The 20,165-nt window shown below is 43.8% G+C and overlaps 1 protein-coding gene across 1 annotated transcript in view; it reads left to right on the top strand.

Moving 5' to 3' along the window:
• Positions 1-10,503: 10,503 nt before the first annotated feature.
• SWAP70 (switching B cell complex subunit SWAP70) overlaps positions 10,504-20,165 on the top strand; it is an 87,307-nt gene continuing 77,645 nt past the window's right edge. The window contains exon 1 of the mRNA XM_053560084.1: positions 10,504-10,696. Coding sequence (XP_053416059.1) covers positions 10,598-10,696 — 99 coding nt within the window. The 5' untranslated portion in view covers positions 10,504-10,597. The remainder of the gene's footprint in view (positions 10,697-20,165) is intronic.

Below are 20,165 nucleotides of genomic sequence, written 5' to 3'. Positions count from 1 at the left end.
ACTCTACAGAGGGCGACAAAGTAAGACTCTGTCTCTAAAAAGAAAAAAAAAAAAAAAGAACTGGCCTGGGAAGACAGGACCCTCTCTTTGGAAGGCAAGACAGAATCTTCTCTGGTCAGCAGGGGAAGGTCACTGCTGCTCAGTTATCTCATGTGACATAACCACGCAGCCAAAACTTAGTGGCATAAAATAACTACCATTTTATTATATTCATGATCCAGTGGAGGAGTTTGGGCAGGGGTTATCTGAGGCCTCTGCTAACTTGGCTCAAATGGCTGGAGATGGTTGAGAGGACAGTTTCATTAAGTCTGTATGTCTGGAGCTTACTTACATATTTGATGTCTGCCCTGCTGTGGCTGAAATAGCTGGGAGTTGGTTCCCTCTGCATGCAGCTTTGTCATGTGGCGACCAGGTTCTGAGAGGGAGCAACCCAGAAGTAAGTATTCCAAAAAATCCAGACAAAACTTATAAGGCTTTTTATGATCTGGCTGTCACTTCTGCCACATTCTGTTGATGAAACATGTCACTAAGTCTAGCCCATATCTTAGAGGAGAGGAATTGGACTTTACCTCTTTTTTAATTTAATTTTTTTTTTTTTTTTTTGTAGAGACAGAGTCTCACTGTACCGCCGTCGGGTAGAGTGCCGTGGCGTCACACGGCTCACAGCAACCTCTAACTCTTGGGCTTACGCGATTCTCTTGCCTCAGCCTCCTGAGCAGCTGGGACTACAGGCGCCCGCCACAACGCCCGGCTATTTTTTGGTTGCAGTTTGGCCGGGGCTGGGTTTGAACCCGCCACCCTCGGCATATGGGGCTGGCGCCCTACTCACTGAGCCATAGGCGCCGCCCTTTTTTTTTTTTTTTTTTTTAAGACAGAGCCTCAAGCTGTCGCCCTGGGTAGAGAGCTGTGGCATCACAACTCACAGCAACCTCCAACTCCTGGGCTCAAGCGATTCTCCTGCCTCTGCCTCCCAAGTAACTGGGACTACAGGTGCCTGCCACAATGCCGGCCATTTTTTTTTTTTTTTTGGTTGCAGCTGTCATTGTTGCTTGGCGGGCCGGGGCTGGATTTGAACCCGCCAGCTCAGGTGTATGTGGCTAGTGCCTTAGCCACTTGAGCCACAGGCACCGAGGCTGGACTTTACCTCTTAATATGAGGATAGTGTGTGTCTATAGCAGTGTTTTTCAACCTTTTTTATCTTGAAGCACACTTGAACCTATAGTTAAACTTCCACGGCACACTTAAATTATGTTTATCAAAAAAAAAAAAGAAAGCATGAAGAAAAGAATATACTTATTGTGCCTTGAACTTCGTTTGAAAATAATATGTTTTTAATTTGTTTTTTATTTCAAATTAATATGAGGGTGCAAATTTTTAGGTTACATTGTTCTCACTTCTAGGGTAAAGTTCCATTTGTAAAAAGGCTCCTCACCCAGGGAGCGTGTTATGCATCCTTGTAATGTCCACATTAAGTGAGATCCCGCGTCACACTCTCCCATCTTCTTTTGAAAATAATTTAATTAATAGTTTTGTTTTTTTTTTTTTTTTTAGACAGAGTCTCACTATGTCGTCTTCAGTAGAGTGCTGTGGTGTCACAGCTCACAGCAATCTCGAACTCTTGGGCTTAAGTGATTCTCTTGCCTCAGCCTCCCAAGTAGCTGGGGCTATACACGTCCACCAAAACGCCTGCTACTTTTTTTTTTTTTTTTATTGTTGTTGTCATTGTTGTTTAGCAGGCCCAGGCTGGGTTCGAAACTGCCAGTACTGGTGTATGTGGCTGGTGCCCCAGTCACTGAACTACAGATGCTGAGCCTAATCAGTGATCTTTAAAAATTTTTCTTGGCACACCTAAGATCTTCTCATGGCACACCAGTGTGCTGTCACACACCAGTTGAAAATCACTGGTCTATGGGAAAATATGGAATTAATGGCTGCCATCTTAGGGACTGTTCATCACAGGCCCTACTCCATCTCAGCTTCCACAATTCATGTCCCTTTCACAGAATTGCCTTAAAGTCCAGGATCTCATATAAATTAGGTCCAGGTGTGGATGAAGCTCCTTGAGCGTAACTGTTTTTGATCTGAAGGACTATAAATAAAGAGACAATTTATTTCCTCCATCCATGCCTGTGTGTGGGTTCCCCAAGACCCGTCCTAGGTTCAGTGATTCACTAAGAGGACTCACACGACTCATCATATTTATGGCTAAGATTTATTACAACAAAGGGATACAGAGCAGAAAGCAAAGGGAAAAGCCACATGGGGGTAATATTCAGAGAAAACAGCCCCAAACTTCCATAGTCCTCTCCCTGTGGAGTCACACAAATTAACCATGGTTAATTTCCCCAGCAATGAGTTGTGGGAACACTTATGAAATGTTGAAGAACTCACTAGAGATTCAACGTTCAGGGCTTTCATTGAGAGGTAGTTATGTAGGCAGTCTCTGCCTGGCATGTGCTGACACTGCAGACTCCCAGAGAGAAGGCAGGTGTTCAGCTTTCTAGAAACTTTATTGTTTGTACAAATAGTTTAGGCATAGAAAGCCACTTTTATCAGTTAATAGCGCAAACTTTCTCAAAATTTAAGTTCCCAGTTTTCAGCCAAAAGACCTTGTAAGCAGATCTTTCCGCGGATAACAGGCCTGCTATGTTAACTCTTTTTTGTACACTGGCAAACATGTAATGGTGATATAAGAACAGTAAACTATAATAAACGTTCAGAAAGGTAGAGGGAGGAAGGATGAGAGGCACGTAGCAGTTACTGGTCCATAACAGTTCTGAAATCCATCTGGCACATGTTTCGTGTCTTGACTAAAGCCCAGTCCTACTCCAGTAGAGTTTCTTGGTGATTCTTTGCTCTTTCTGTTGGGTTCTTGGCTCTGCATTTATTTCTCTTTCTTTTCCATAAGAAAGAATCTGTATTTGCAAATGAGATGCTTTCTCAGCTTACTTCCTCTCCATATAAAGTTGGGTGCTCTGCGGAGTGTCTTTTCTTTTCTTTCATCCCTTTTCTCTTTTACAGATAGGGTCTCACTCTATCACTCAGGCTGCATTACAGTGGCATGATCATAGCTCACTGTAACCTCAAATCTTAGGCTAAAACAATCCTGCTTCAGCATCTAAGTAGCTAGGATCACAGGCACTCACCACCATACCTAGCTAGTTTAAAATTTTGTTTTGATGACAGCTGCAACCAAGAAATAGCTGGGCATTGTGGTGGGTGCCTGTAGTCCCAGCTACTTGGGAGGTGGAGGCAGGAGAATCGCTTGAGCCCAGGAGTTGGAGGTTGCTATGAGCTGTGAAGCCACAGCACTCTACCCAGGGTGACAGCTTGAGGCTCTGTCTCAAAAAAAAAAAAAAAAGTGCTGCGCCTGTGGCTCAGTGAGTAGGGCACCGGCCCCATATACTGAGGGTAGCAGTTTCAAACCTGGCCTCGGTCAAACTGCAACAAAAAAAATAGCCAGGCGTTGTGGCGGGTGCCTGTAGTCCAAGCTACTCGGGAGGCTGAGGCAAGAGAATTGCCTAAGCCCAGGAGCTGGAGGTTGCTGTGAGCTGTGATGCCACAGTACTCTACCAAGGGCGATAAAGTAAGACTATATCTCTTTAAAATAAATAAAATTTTGTTTTTGGCTGGGTGCAGTGGCTCATGCCTGTAATCCTAGTACTCTGGGACGCCAAGGTGGGTGGATTGCCTGAGCTCATGAATTGGAGACCAGCATGAGCCAGAATGAGACCTCGTATCTAAAAAAATGTTGGGCATTGTGGCAGGCTCCTGTAGTCCCAGCTACTTGGGAGGCTGAGGCAAGAGAATCACTTAAGCCCAACAGTTTGAGGTTGCTGTGAGCTGTGATGTCACAGCACTCTACTGATGGTGACAAAGTGAGACTCTGTCTCAAAAAAAAATTTTTTTTTGTTTTGTTTTGTAGAGGCAGAGTCTAACTATGTTGCCCAGGCTGGTCTGGAACTCCTGGACTCAAGAGATCCTTCTGCCTTCGCCTCCCAAATTGGCAATTCACCTGGATTTCTTTTCATTTTCAACCATCTCTGTTCTTGTCAGTCCAAGTTGATGGTATTCTGTCAATATGATCTCTTTAAAAACATTGTGTGTTTTCTATTAATAATATTGAGGTTCATGCTATTAGAGAAAAGTCACATCCTAAAGTCTTTTTTTTTTGAGACAGAGCCTCAAGCTGTCGCCCTGGGTAGAGTGCCGTGGCATCACAGCTCACAGCAACCTCTAACTCCTGGGCTTAAACGATTCTCTTGCCTTAGCCTTCGAAGTAGCTGGGACTAAGGGCACCCACCACAATGCCTGGCTATTTTTTGGTTGCAGCCGTCATTGTTGTTTGGTGGGCCCGGGCTGGATTTGAACCTGCCAGCTCTGGTGTATGTGGCTGGTGCCTTAGCCACTTGAGCCACAGGCGCTGAGCCCCTAAAGTCTTATTTATTTATTATTATTAAATCATAGCTGTGTACATTAATGCAATCATGTGGCAGCCCCTAAAGTCTTTTTTTTTTTTTAAATGGTAGTCCCTTTTATTTTATTTATTTATTTATTTATTTTTTTTGGCCAGGGCTGGGTTTGAACTCGCCACCTCCGGCATATGGGACCGGCACCCTACTCCTTGAGCCACAGGTGCCGCCCTATTTATTTTTTTTTTGTAGAGACAGAGTTTCACTTTATGGCCCTTGGTAGAGTGCCATGGCATCATACAGCTCACAGCAACCTCCAACTCCTGGGCTTAAGCGATTCTCTTGCCTCAGCCTCCCGAGTAGCTGGGACTACAGGCGCCCACCACAACGCCCAGCTATTTTTTGGTTTGCAGTTCAGCCGGGGCCGGGTTTGAACCTGCCACCCTCAGTATATGGGGCGGGTACCTTACCAACTGAGCCACAGGCGCCGCCCCCTAAAGTCTTTTAAAGATAATCCCCTTTCTGAGATTTAGACTCAAGATGCAATGCTCTGATATAATGTTCTTTTTTTTTTTTTTTAAAGGTTCTTAGCAGCTTTACTTATTTTATTTATTTATTGCAGTTTTTGGCCGGGGCTGGGTTTGAACCTGCCACCTCCAGCATATGAGGCTGGTGCCCTACTCCTTTGAGCCACAGGCACCGCCTTGATATAATGTTCTTAAAATTTCTGAAGACTTTTTGTCTAATTGGGACAGTGTAAAAAGCATACAGCTGTTTGTGCAGATGAAAAAATTCTGAGATTATTTTTACCCAGGGGCTGATCTTGATGTGTACTGGATTTCTCTTAGCTATTAGGCCATCTCCTGCTGTCAGAGTCTTTTGCTGGGAGAGACTAAAGATTAGAAACAGGTTTACTTTTGAACCTAGTAAATATTGATCTTTTTATATTTCCTCTAAATATTGGATGAAAATTAATAATTGCTTCTTTAGTCCAACTCCTTTCTTACTTTGCAATTTCAACATTCTGATCCCCTTACCTAAATCTGCAAAATTAACAAGTGACCTTTCTATTTTTCATTAGATACTCTTTCATTTTTCTTTTTTCTGAAATGGGGTCTCACTATGTTGCCCAGGCTGGTCTTGAGCTCCTGGGATCAAGTGATCTTCCCATCTTGGCCTCCCAAGTCGCTGGGACTCCAGGTGTACCCAGTACACCCAGATACCCTTTCTACCCTCAGACAACAGAGTTGCCAAATTATAACACAGTCACCTTTTATCCAACTGTATTAGTTCACTAGGGGTGCTTTAACAAAGTACCACAACTGGGTGGCTTAAATGACAGAAATTTATTGGCTCATAGTACTGGAGGCTTAAGTCAAGGTGTGAGCAGGTTTGGTTTCATCTAAGGGATGTGAGGAGGAATCTGTCCCTTGCCTCTCCCCTAGGTTCTGGTGGTTTGCTGGCAAACTTTGGCATTTCTTGACTTATAGACCCAGCATTGTGATCTCTGCCTTCATGTTCACATGGCATCTTCCCATATGCATGCATGTTTGTGTCCAAATTTTCTCATTTTATAAGGACATGAGTCATAGTGGGTTAGGCGTCATCTTAATGAATTCATTTCAACTGGATTACCTCTATAAAGATCCCATCTCCAAATAAGACCATATTCTGAGGTACTAGGGATTAGGACTTCAACATATGAATTTGTGGGGGGACACAATTCAATTCATAACACTGACTTTCAATAACAATTCTCTCACTGGCCCTCAAATCTTCACTTGAGTTCCCATCCTGTCCAAAGCCAATGGCACCTGGTTTTTGTTTTAGCAGCATCTAACTTTACCAAGTTCAGTATGGGTTAGGGGCTGGTCAGGGAAGGAGAACCATTATGGAATACAGGTTTTTTTTTTTCTTTTAAAGACAGAGTCTCACTTTGTCGCCCTCGGTAGAGTACTGTGGTGTCACAGCTCACGGCAACCTCCAGTTCTTGGGCTTAGGCAATTCTTTTACCTCAGTCTCCCGAGTAGCTGGGACTACAGGCACCTGCCACACACCTGTTTTTTTTTTTTTTTTTTTTTGTTGCAGTTTAGCTAGGGCTGGGTTCAAACCCTCCACCCTCAGTATATGGGGCCAGTGCTCTACTCACTGAGCCACAGGCGCAACCTGAATACAGGGTTTGTTATAGGAATTAGATGCAACACAATTGCAGGAGAGGCTAGGGAAGCAAAGGTCTGAAAGGGGGAGGCTGTATAAGAAAAAAGTCACTAGTCAGGGATAACAAAGGAAAGTTAGTGAGGAAGTCTATGGAAGGCTATTCTCTCTGCATCCAGTAATGGGCCTGATGTTGATAGGTCATCAGGTCTAGCAGCCAGAAATAAAAGATGGATTGAATTAGGGGAGAGTAAGGACACATTGAATCCACAGAAATGACTGGAACCCACAAGGACATCCAGTAATGGGCCTGAAGTTGATAGTTCATCAGGACCTGCATCTAGGAACAAAAGATAGATTGAATTGGGGGACAGTGAGGACACACTGGAATCCACAGAACTAACTAGAACCCACAAGGACAAAACAGAATTCACAGCCACCTTTCACATCAATGAGTGAATGATCCCTAGCATAAGCAAATGCCCTCACCATGGAACTACATATGCACCTTGCCCCAGGGCTTAGAGAAACTTAAATAGGAATCTAGTGGGAGCTAGGTCAGCTGTGGACCAACTGATGCTCTGCACCAACAAAGGGATAGTGGACCAGTAACAACTATATGATCTGCAGTGGTACCTGGTACTACACATCAACCTTCAGAGCATGAGAGCTGCTGCTTCACTTGCTCCCTCCAAATCTTAACAAATTTCTCTCATGTCCAATTCTGTCTTGGAACCATACTGGAAATGGACATTTGGCGAACCGAATTCCAGGTTAGCTAAATAAGAGTATAAAACAACCACATGAGCCTCATGTTTTAGTTAAGCCTCATGTCAGTCTTGCAAGATAAATGTTAGCATCCCCATTTTACATATGAGGAAATGAAGCCTCATATTTACTTATAGGTGAATGAATGGAAAAGCCTGGATTCTGCTCACATTTGTGTTGTAGCCAAGTACCAAAATGATCCCAAGTGATTCTTGCCTACTGGTATCCACGTTCATGATCTTTTGTAGTTCCCCTGCCACCTTAAATAGATTTGACTTGAGCAATCAAGATCAATATAATATTGCAGAAATGGTGGTGGGGAATTTTTTTCGAGACAGGGCCTTGCTTCATTGCCTAGGCTGGTATCTAGTGGTGCTATTATAACTCACCATAACCGTGAATTCTTGGGCTCAAGTAATTCTCCTGTGTAGCTAGGACTACAGGAACACACCACCATGCCTGGCTAATTTTTATTTTTATTTTTGTAGAGATGAGGGTCCTCAGTATGTTGCCCAGGCTGTTCTTGTTTCATGTAATCTCCGGTCTGGGCCTCCCAAAGTGCTGGGATCGCAGGCATGAGTCATTGCACGTGGCTGTAAATGACTCAAAAGATGTTGCAGCCTCCCCTTTTCTCTATCTTGAATCACTTGAAAGCCACCTGCTATGTTGTAAGGACAGTCCAGCGGCCTGAGGCTGATTCACGGCTGAATTAAGAGAAACTGAGGTCTTCTGTGAGCACCCTGTCCATCCAAGTGAACCACGGTTGAAAGCAGATTCTCCAGCACCTGCCTAGCCTTCAGATAATTACCAGCCCCAAATTTTGTCTGCAACCTCCCAAGAGACCTCGAGTCAGAACTTTAAGGTTAAGTGTTTTCTAAATGATTGACTCACAGAAAATAAGAGATAATATTTATTACTGTTTTAAGCTGCTAATTTTTGGGCTACACATCAATTGATAATGTGTTAGATTCTAAAGCATATATCTTTTTATACATCATGTTGCTTTAAAATTTGTTTGGAGGGCGGCACCTGTGGCTCAAAGGGGTAGGGCACCAGCCCCATATGCTGGAGGTGGCAGGTTCAAACCCAGCCCTGGCCAAAAAACTGCAAAAAAAAAAAAAAAAAAAAAAAATTTTGTTTGGATTGTGAGAATGGGGATAGAATGTCCTTCTCCTGTGATCAAAAAGGCTTTGAAATATGTTTGGTGCTATCAGATACTGAGAGAGAAGGAGTGTCATCTAGTGGTTAAACCGGACCTTGAGAATTAGGAGAGTTCTTTTGTACTTGTGCTATGCAGTGACAAAAAAATTTGCCTGACCCTCTGACTTCTAAACTCAGCAGGGTAAGCTGAGTTGGTGTGAAGAAATTAGAGGTTAAACCATGTGTTTTTGCTGAGTGGTAGACTTGGGCTGGAATTAGAGAAGATAAATGATAGAAATGGATTTTTAGAAGGGCAGATAAGTCCTGACAAATGGTGAGGAAATGAAGTGGAACTCTCAGGGCTGCCACAGTGAGGTGCTGACTGTCTCTTGGTTTCCACCTTTTTCCTTCCATGGGCCCCCTTCTGACCTCAAACTCATTGAAGTAGCTCCTTTTTCTACTTTTTCTTTTTCTTTTTTTTTTTTTTTTGTAGAGACAGAGTCTCACTGTACCACCCTCGGGTAGAGTGCCGTGGTGTCACACGGCTCACAGCAACCTCTAACTCCTGGGCTTCCGCGATTCTCTTGCCTCAGCCTCCCTAGTAGCTGGGACTACAGGCGCCCGCCACAACGCCCGGCTATTTTTTTGTTGTTGTTGCAGTTTGACCAGGGCTGGGTTTGAACCCGCCACCCTCGGCATGTGGGGCCGGCGCCCTACTCGCTGAGCCACAGGCGCCGCCCTTTTTCTACTTTTTCTTATGAAGATCTTTTCCTTTTGTCATAAGGTATATAGAAATTAATATATAGGTATTAAGGAACTTGAAAGAAAACCCCACCTCTTGAAAACTCTTGTCTCCATATTGCCCACATTTGGTCTAGGACTGGAGAGAGAGGGGCACTGTGCTTGGTGACTTAACCAGACTGGAGTTAGCCAGCAACAATCATTAGGTGCCATAACTCTTCTGGAACGTTGGGTGCAGCCATGCTCATTTACAGTGCTCTGTTACTCAGCCTGGAGCACAGTGGCTGCATCAGATCTCACTGCAGCCTCCGACTCATAGGCTCAAGTGATCCTCCTGCCTCAGCCTCCACAGCAGACAGACCTACAGGCTCCTGGCACCATGCCCAGCTAATTGTTTAAAAATAATTTTGTAGAAATGTCCCAGGCTGGTTGGTCTCCAACTCCTGGCCTCAAGCCATACTGTCTCCTCAGCCTTCCAAAGTGCTGGGATTACCACTGCTCCTGGCTTGGTCTACCCATTCTGATTAGTTAGGTGGTTTGCTGAGTTCTTCCCCTCCCTGATCTCCTGTTAGGTCAAACCCTTCCTAAGATGTGAACGAACCCTCAAAAGCTGGGGTTAGAACGAAAAATTTGCCTGACCCTCTGACTTCTAAACTCACCTTAACCTCGTCTCTGTGCTCCCAGCGCCCACTACAGAGTAGGCATCTATAAACAGTTGCGGAACGAACAAACCAACTTTCCTCAGTGGTCCTTCCCTGCCCCCCCCACCCCATTTTCTCTACGTGGGACAGCACGGGCATTTGAGCCCCACTAAGGGTACGTTCCCGGGTCTTATAGAATGTCCTCCCGGGGATGCAGACCATTTTTTACCGAGGGATGCAGACCAGAGCCAGGCAGGCTGCTCGCCCCGTCTCTCTGTTTTTCATCAGGATGGGGGCATATGTTTGGGGTGTACAAGGCCACCAAAAATGGCCTGAGCTGGTCTGGGAAAGAGTAGGGGGGATACGGGATGGTGTTTACCGTCCTAGCCAGGTCAGCAGTCCAAGCATTCCCACCAGCATGGGTGGTCAACCCTGCAGACCTGCGACCCAGGTAAAGAGCGCGCTGCTCCAGGCGGGCAGCTCCGGGCGGGCTGCTCCAAGGGGGGCAGCTCCGGGCGGGCTACTCCAAGGGGGCTGCTCCGGGCGGTCTGCTCCAGGGGGGCAGCTCCGGGCAGGCTGCTCCCGGCAGGCAGCTCCAGGCAGGCGCCGGGTGGGCGGGGCCTTGAGGGGCGGGGCTTGCCGCGGTCAGGTGACCGCGCGCCGGGTGGTGTTGGCTGAGGCCGAGGGGCCGCAGAGGCGCTCACGGGCCGCCAGGGCAGGAGGGGCAGCAGGGTCGCCGTCATGGGAAGTTTGAAGGACGAGCTGCTCAAGGCCATCTGGCACGCTTTCACCGCGCTCGACCTGGACCACAGCGGCAAGGTCTCTAAGTCTCAGCTCAAGGTGGGCGCCCCCTGTGCGGGCCCCTGGTCCGGCCCTCGCCGGCGCGCTCTCCACTTCCCCTGGGTGGAAGCGGGACCGGCGGGCGGTGACCGCAGGGAGGGGCGGGCCGGAGGCCTGCTGGGGTGGAGGGTGCGGAGACCGGGATTTGGTGTTTTGTTAGTTCCCGCGGTCCGGGCGGTGGAGCGAGGAAGGCTGGGCTGGGGTAGGGAAGGGGCGAGTTTGGTGCCCTGGTGGTGCCGGGGACACAGAAAGTTTTGAACTCTAAGGAAGCCGTGGGAAGCCTTTAGACAACCCTCCCAGAGTTTCCCTGTAGGAGAGTAAGGGACTTGCCTTCTGCAGCCCTTATCCCCACACCTGGGTACTGCTCAAAACGTCCAGCTGCACCCGAGGAGCTGGGGCGTTTCAGAGGAGGGAGAAACGCCCCGGACGGCGCTCGGCCTCCAGCCTCCTCTTCCTCTCGGAGGCTTCGGCGGTTAGGACGCTTTCAGACTTGTGAAAACCTCACCGCGGAGCGCTTTCACGTCTGGAACTAGTGGAGAGTGCCAGCTGCGTCCCGCCGGGACCTTAGTTCCGGGTGAGGAGCTCTGAGCTTTCTGGCACCTTGCAAAGGCAGCTACTTTTGCAGAGTCGTTACTGTGACTGGCAAAGATTCCATCACTAACTGGAGTGTAAGGTACGGATGAAGGGATGCTTGCAAATTGAGTAACCGCGAGCAGGGGAGGTAGCACTCGGCCAGGAGAAATTCAAAACTTCTTGAAAGTATAAAATACAGGAACAGACAAAAAGAGCCATTCACAGGCATTTTCAAACACACATTTTGGATCTGAATGTCTGGTTTTCTTAACCCTTTCTAGGAATCGATTTCTGAAAGTTGGGTTTGCTTTGTGTTTTTTGTGCAGTAACCAGGAGGTTCTTGTGGATAGTGGCTTTTATACCAGTGGGATTTAGCATTCCCCCTTTTCTCTTTGCCCTGTTTTTTCTCATCATAAACTCTTAGTTTCTAAGTGTTCATAGAGATCATCCACTTAATTTTTATTTTATTTTTAAAAATTAACGTAAAGTAAAATTGACTTAATCTTGGTGTATGGTTCTGTGAATTTTAACATACGTATAGTTTCATATAACTACCACCCCAACCAGGGTTCCTTTGTCCCCCAAAGCTACCTCTGCTGCCCTCCCTAACTGTTGGCAATCATGATCTGTTCTAATTGCTAAAGTTCTGGCTTTTCTGTAATGCCATTGAAATGGAGTCGTGTAGTATGTAACAGTTTGAAATTGGCTATTTTTACTGAGCATTATGCCTTAGAAATTCATCCATCTTGTGTGTACCAATAATTTTTTTATTTCTAAGTAATATTCCATTGTATAGATGTGCCATGGTTTTATCCACTCACCCTTGAAGATTTGTGTTTTTTCCAGTATGGGGGGATTATGAATAAAACTGCAGTTTGCTTTTTACTGTTTTTACTTTTAACTTATCTGTACTACTGTATTTGTTATGGATACCATGTAGGTCTTTTTTTTTTTTGAGACAGGGTCTCACTCTGTCCTACCTACAGCAAAGTGGTGTCATCGTAGCTCATTGCAGCCTTGGGAGTCCTGCCTCAAGTGATCCTCCTGCTTCAGCCTTCTGAGTAGCTGGGACTACAAGTGCTGGCTTTTTTTTTTTTTTATTTTTTGTAGAGGCAGATTCGCCTTTTTGCCCAGACTGCTTTCTAATGCCTGGCCTCAAATGATCCTTCTTCTTTGGCCTCCTAGGGTGCTAGGGTTACAGGCCTGTGCCACAGTGCCTGGTTGGATCTTTTTTTTTTTTTTTTTTTTTGAGACAGAGTCTCAAGCTGTCGCCCTGGGTAGAGTGCTGTAGCGTCACCGCTCACAGCAACCTCCAACTCTTGGGCTTAAGTGATTTTCTTGCCTCAGCCTCTCAAATAGCTGGGATTACAGGCCTCCGCCACAATGCACAATGTCAGGCTTTTTTTTTTTTAAGTTGTTGTCAACTTTTTAAAGTTGTAGTTGTTTGGTGGTCCCTGGTTGAATTTGAATCCACCAGCTCTGGAGTATGTGGCTGGCACCCTAGCTGCTTGAGCTACAGGCGCCTAAGCCTGGATCTTGTTTTTTATCCATTCTGATAATCTGTGTTTTAGTTGGTGTGTTTAGGCCATTTATATTTAATGTTATTATTGATATGGCTAGATTTAGGGCTACCATTTTGGATTTTATTTGGATTCTGTTTGTTTTTCTGTTTCTCCCTTCTTCCTTCCTTTGGATTATTGAAATGTATTTTAGTATTCCATTTTAATAATGAATTTTTGACTACATTTCTTTGTGTAGGTTTTAGTGGGTCTAATTGTTACAAAATTCGTATCTAACTTTTCAGAGTCTACATAGAGTTAATATTTTACCACTTTAAGAGAAAGGTAGAAACCACATAGGTTCCTTTACTCTCCTTAAGTTGTAATTGTTAGTTTGTTAATTTACATACATTGAAAATCTCATCAGACAATGTTAAATTTTTTGCTTTCACTATCATTTGTATTTTAAAGACCTTTTTTTCCTTTTTTTTGAGACAGAGTATTACTCTGTTGCCCATGCTAGAATGCCATGGCCTCATACTAGCTCACAGCAACCTCAAACTTCTGGGCCTAAGCAACCTCTTGCCTCCTCAACAGCTGAGATTGTAGGGATGTGCCACCACACCCAGTTGACTTTTCTGTTTTTCCTTTTTTTTGAGAGAGTCTCACTGTGTTGCTGTCGGTAGAGTGCTGTAGTGTCATAGCACACAGCAACCTTAAACTCTTGGGCTTAAGTGATTCTCTTGCCTCAACCTTCCAAGTAGCTGGGACTACAGGTGCCTACCACAATGCCTGGCTATTTTTTTTTTTTTTTTTAATTGCAGTTGTTGTTATTTAGCAGGCCAGGCTGGGCTTGAACCCACCAGCCCTGATGTATGTGGTTGACGCCGAAACCACTGAGCTATGGGTGCTGAGCCACTTTTCCATTTTTAATAGAGACTGGAGTAGGGTTTTGTTTTGCTTTGGTTGATCTCAAACTCCTGAGTTTAAGCTATCCTCCCCCCATGGTCTTCCAGAGTGCTATGATTACAGGGGTTGTGCCACCACACCTGGCCTATCTTAAAGATCTTAAGAGGAGAATCGTTTATTCTTTTGTCTTAGATATTCCTAGATTACTTCTAAATTTTATAGATGTGATAGATGAAGCTTCTGAGATGTTTGGTGATTTGCCCCCAGTCACAGTTATATGCCATGGCTAAATTTAGAACCAAGATTCTCAGGCTTTCAAGCCAAGGTTTGTACATGTTTTTTCTCTTTCTGTTGGTAACATGAATAAGACCTTTTTCTTTTACTTTTGTAGCACTTTATTCAAAATTGTTATAGTTGCTTGTAGGAAAAGCATCCAGAGGATTCTTGATAGCAGGCCTGGCAGAAAGTGTTAAATCCCAGTTTGTAGATTTCACCTATACAATGTTGATACAGTGTACATTGTATTTTGTCTCTCTTTTATCTAGGAGACTTTGGGTTTGATTCAGTTCTCTTCATCTTGCCAGTGTCGGTGAAATTGAAAATATTTAAAATTTTTATTTAGGTCTCTCCATTTTGTTGTTTGACTCTGAAGTTCTTTGTCCCTTTGGCTAGGAGTAGAGTGTTTGCCTTAATTTATTGATGGATTGATTAATTCATTTAAGCAGTAATCTTTTTGTGTGTCTGCTATGTGTAGGGTACCATGCTAATTTAATAATAACTTTAGTTTTTTAGGCTCATACGAATAAATATCTTCTTGGAGGAAATATCATATAATTGATAAACATCAGACTAAAAATTATGCAGGGTGGACATAAAGTTCATGTAAAATTGCATACAAACTTTACATCCACCCTGTAGATAGAAAATGATGGTGAAAATTTACTGCTTTGGAAAGCTACTGAGGTATTCTAAAGTATTTTTGATTTTTGTCCTTTCGAATTACCTTCACAAGTTTTGACACAGAGAATGGACTCATTCACTAAAATTTATATAGTGGGTATGGTTCTAAAAAGTATGGGGAAAAGAAATGGTGTAGAACCTTTACAGTTGACCTCTCTCCCTACATTGACCACCTCCTTAAGTTGACCTAATTTTTACAGACCAGGCATATGCCACATGCATGTACCAGTACAGTAGGCCTAGTTCCTTATATTGACCAGTTTGTGACAGTCCCTTGGGTAGTCAGCTTACAGAGGTTCTGTGCATATAAATCCTTGCCTTCAAAGAGTTTAAATTTTTTTTTACTACTATTTGTTTTTTATTTATGTTTTTGAGACACAGTCTCACTATGTCACCCTCAGTAGAGTTCTGTGGCGTCATAGCTCACAGCAGCTTCAAACTCTTGGGCTTAAGCGATTCTCATGCCTCAGCCTCCCAAGTAGCTGGGACTACAGGTGCCTGCCACAGTGCTCTGCTATTTTTTTTTTTTGTTTCAGTTGTCATTGTTTAGTTGGCCTGGGCTGGTTTGGAACCCACCAGCCTCTGTGTATGTGGTCGGCACCCTACACACTGAGCTACGGCACCGCCCCAGTTTTTTTTTTTTTTTTTTTTTTGAGACAGAGTCTCACTTTGTCGCTCTAGGTAGAGTGCCCTGATTATCACACCTCACAGCACCCTCAAATGCTTAGGCTCAAGTCATCTTCCTGCCTCAGCCTACAGGTGCCCGCCATTACGCCTGGCTAGTTTTTCTATTTTTATTAGAGGCAAGGTGTTGCTCTTGCTCAGGCTGGTTTCAAACTCCTCAGTTATCCACCGGCCGTGACCTACCAGAGTGCTGTGATTACAGGCGTGAACCACTGCACCCTGCCTGGGTTTAAATTTTGGCAGGAAAATTAAGAGACTAAGCAATTGGCTTGGTGTCCGTAGCTCAGTGATTAGGGCACTGGCCACATATACTGGGGCTGGCAGGTTTGAACCTGGCCTGGGCCTACTAAAAACAACAATGACAGTGACAACAAAAAAATAGCTGGGCATTGTGGTGGGGGCCTGTATTCCCAGCTACTTGAGAGGCTGAGGCAAGAGAATTGCTGAAGCCCAAGAGTTTGAGGTTGCTGTGAGCTGTGATGCTACGACACTCCACTGAGGGCGACATAGACTCTGTCTCAAAAAAAAAAAAAGATTAAGCAATCATTCGAGAAGGCGCACTTTCTCTCTTTCCAGATACAGATTATATTACTCAACTATTCTGTCCTTAACAAGTCTGATGGTAGAGGTAAGAAATTCAGAAATATTGGGTAGAAGATGCTGAGCGTGACAGAAGATGTAGGCCCATCAGATTTTAGAGGAAGAGGTGGGTACTTCTTACAGGTGGGATTGCTTCATGAAAAAGCTCTTTTGAAATGAACTCTGAAAAAAAAAAAAAAAAGAAATGAACTCTGAAGGAAGCTAGGATGTGATTGTATGTAGGAATGGGAGAGGATCAAACCCATTCTATCTGTTCATTTATTTAATGGATATTTATTGACTGCTGTTAGTTATGGAGAACCCTGTGAACTACCACAAGAGACAGGAAGTAACCAGGCATTTATGGGGACTTCTGTTTGACTTACAGTGATTAGGGCGTAGAATATGCATGTGTGTGCTACTGTGTGTATGTGAGAGAGAGAGTTATTGCTGGTGGTGAAGCTATAGAAATAGATTGGGGTTAATGCAGGGAAAGCTTTGATTGCCAGGTGGGTTAGGTAGATGCCAGGAGGCCTCTCAAATTTTCTGAGAGGTGATGGGCCATGATCAGATTGGCCGGGCATTGTGGCAGGCACCTGTAGTCCCAGTTACTCGGGAGGCTGAGGCAAGAGAATCACCTAAGCCCAGGAGCTGGAGGTTGCTATGAGCTGTGTGATGCCATGGCCACTCTACCATGGTGATAAAGTGAAACTCTGTCTCTATTAAAAAAAAAAAAAAAAAAGAAAGAAATGTGTGCTGGCTGGTGTGAATTGGGCAGATAAGAGTTATTGATAGAAGTTGTTGTAGTAGCCCAAATGAGAGGTGATGGAGGCTAGAGGCAGTGAAGATGGACAAGGTGGGGAATGGTGGGTCAAGACCTTGACCCATGGTTGAGATTGGGTGAAGAGGAAAGGAAAAGACAAACTCAAATGTTTCAAATTTCAACTGAGGTTGACCAAATGGATAATAGCCATTTTTAATAGAAATGAGAAAGTTAGAGGAAGGAACTGGTTAGAGAAGAAACGATGGTTTTGAATGTGTAGAGGTTTTGTTTTCTTTTTTGAGCTCTTTTGTGGGTGAATGTTTAGCTGGAGATGATGTTGGGAAGGATAGAGTATCAGTGTAGAATCTGGTAGTGTAAGCTTGGAAAAAGGAGAGGAAAGAGCCATTGACAGTCTTGGGGTAATGAATGGAATAGGTGATAAGAAGAATACCAGAAGCAAGAGACCAGGAATCAGAGATAAGAACCACTTTGGGACAACACTGGAGCTGAGTGAGAAGAGAGTTTTAAGGAAATCATCATCTATTGTCTTCAAGAGTTAATTTATTAATGTTATTTTCATATATATACATATATAGAGGATGCCAAAAAATGTATACACATTTTAAGAGAAGAAAACCTGTATTAAACTTGTAACATTCAATATATACCAATGACAAAAGATGAATATAAGTCATGTTGAGTCCCTCCTGTAATTGCAGAAGTCAAATGTGACTTGAGCATTACAATTCTAAAAAAGTTTTTCCTTTATTAATATGCATATACATTGTTTTTGGCACCCTGTGTATACATATTTGGAGTTTGTAAAGTAACGAGATTGATTCTTCTTTTCCATATCTCATAAACTACATGTTTCTTTTTTTTTTTTTTTTTTTTTTGTAGAGACAGAGTCTCACTTTATGGCCCTGGGTAGAGTGCCGTGGCCTCACACAGCTCACAGCAACCTCCAACTCCTGGGCTTAAGCGATTCTCTTGCCTCAGCCTCCCGAGTAGCTGGGACTACAGGCGCCCGCCACAACGCCCGGCTATTTTTTGGTTGCAGTTTGGCCGGGGCCGGGTTTGAACCTGCCACCCTCGGTATATGGGGCCGGCGCCTTACTGACTGAGCCACAGGCGCCGCCCACATATTTCTTATGTAAAGAAAAGTTGTAAACAGTGTAGAATATTGGTATTGCCTTGGGAATAAACATATTTTTTTTACTTTTAAGAAGATTTATTTTACGCCGGGCATGGTGACTTATGCCTGTAATCCTAGCCATCTGGGAGGCTGAGGCAGGTGAATAGCTTGAGCTCACAGGTTTGACACCAGCTGAGCAAAAAGCGAGACCCTGTCTCTACTAAAAATAGAAAAACTGAGGCAAGAGGATAGCTTGAGCCCAAGAGTGGGAGGTTGCTGTGAGCTGTGATGCCACGGCACCCTACCCAGGGCGACCCCTTGAGACTCTGTCTCAAAAAAAATTATTTTGAAACAGATATTAAGTATTCAATTTAGACAGATGTATTTGAGTCACAGCTATAATTGGTAAACATTGGCCTTGAGGGCCTCCAGTATAGTATATACAAGGATTATTTTTATATGTAATTTTTATTATTAACCAATAGCAAATTTTTGAGTAAAACAAAAATTACTGTCTGTCTACATACTTTTTTTTTTTTGAGACAGAATCTCACTTTATCACCCTTGGTTAAGTGCTATAGTGTCATAGCTCACAACAACCTCAAACTCCTGGGCTTCAGCACTTCTCTTGCCCCTGTCTCCCAAGTAGCTGGGAATACAGGTGCCTGCCACAACATCCAGCTATTTTTCTAGGTGAGGTCTCGCTTTGTCTCAGGCTGGTCTTGAACTTGTGGTCTCAGGCAATCCGCCTGCCTCAGCCTCCCAAGTGCTAGGATTACAGGTGTGAGCCACTGCTCCTTGCCTCTGTCTACATGCACTTTGAAACATAATCCAAAGAAAAACATTGACAGGACAATAAATATAACATTTAAATGTTGTCTGAGTAGAAAAACCACAAACTATTTTTCTCCTCCATCCCCATCCTCCCCCAAAAGAGAACCACTTCTTCCTTCCCTTGTCTTAATTCTTTCTACTTCTTCCTCCCACATTCCCTATGATCTCCCTGGGCTTTTTCTTGGCAATCTGTGCTCAAGAGTCTGATATAAAATGATACGACCTCTATAGGTAACCTATGAACATCTCTAGGTTACTCATGATAGCTAATGCGATGTAAATACTGTGTAAATAGTTGTTATACTGTATTGCTTAATAATGAATGACAAGAAAAAAGTCTGCACATGTTCAGTATAGGTGCAATTTTATTTTTGGAATACAGTAGAACCTCCATAGTTGACCACCTCCTTACGTTGACTACCTTCTTAAGATGATGTAATTTTCATAGCCCAGACATGCACCACATGTACCTATCAGTACATTTGGCCTAGTTCTTATGTCGACTGGTTTATTACAGTCCCTCTGGTGGTCACCTTAACAGAGATTGTACTGTATTTTCAGTCCACTGTTAGTTGAATACTTGGATGTGGAAACCAGAAATACAGAGGGCTGACTGTATTTTTTTTTTTTGTTGCAGTTTGGCCGGGGCTGGGTTTGAACCCGCCACCCTTGGCATATGGGGCTGGCGCCCTACTCACTGAGCCACAGGCACCGCCCCGACTGTATTTTTTTTAATAAGGTACATTTATTTGTGCGTGGATTCTGTGCTCTAGAAAACCTTATTTTTATTTATTTATTTATTTTTTGAGACAGAGTCTCATGTTGTCCTAGGTAGAGTGCTGTGGCGTCACAGCTCACAGCAACCTTAAACTCTTGGGTTCAAGTGATTCTCTTGTCTCAGCCTCCCAAGTAACTGAGACTACAGGCACCTGCCACAACGGCTATTTTTTGGTTCAAGTTGTCATTGTTTTTAGCAGGCCCAGGCCAGGTTCAAACCCACCAGCTCTGTTGTATGTGGTCAGTGCCCTAACCTGTGAGCTATAGGCACTGAGCCTAGGAAACCTTATTAATATACCATCTGAAACAAATTGTTACTGTTAGGTTGTGGTATAAAGTTGCAGAAGTTGTAATGGAAATAGGAATAGGTGTATTATTTAAAGTAAAAGTAGAGACAATGTTTAAAGTTTATGTTTAAGAGTTATCTTTAAATTATTTCAAGATAATTTAAAGATATCTTTAAATTATTTCAAGATAATTTAAAGATATCTTTAAATTATAGAGAGATAATTTACTTACTGAAAGATGCTGAATCTCTAGTGTTACTTAGAAACTCAGCACATGGCTGGGCATGGTGGCTCATGCCTATAATCCCAGCACTTGGGAAGTCAAGGTGGGTGGATTGCCTGAGTTTACAAGTTTGAGACCCACCTGAGCCAGAGTGAGACCCTCATCTTTAAAAAAATAGCTGCTCATTGTGGCAGGTGCCTTTAGTCCCAGCTACTTGGGAGGCTGAGAAAAGAGAATCACTTAAGC

This window comes from Nycticebus coucang, chromosome 14 (genome assembly GCF_027406575.1).
Source record: "Nycticebus coucang isolate mNycCou1 chromosome 14, mNycCou1.pri, whole genome shotgun sequence".
NCBI lineage: Eukaryota > Metazoa > Chordata > Mammalia > Primates > Lorisidae > Nycticebus > Nycticebus coucang.
Note: the sequence above shows the minus strand (reverse complement) of the source record. Positions and strands in the feature narration are given on the sequence as shown.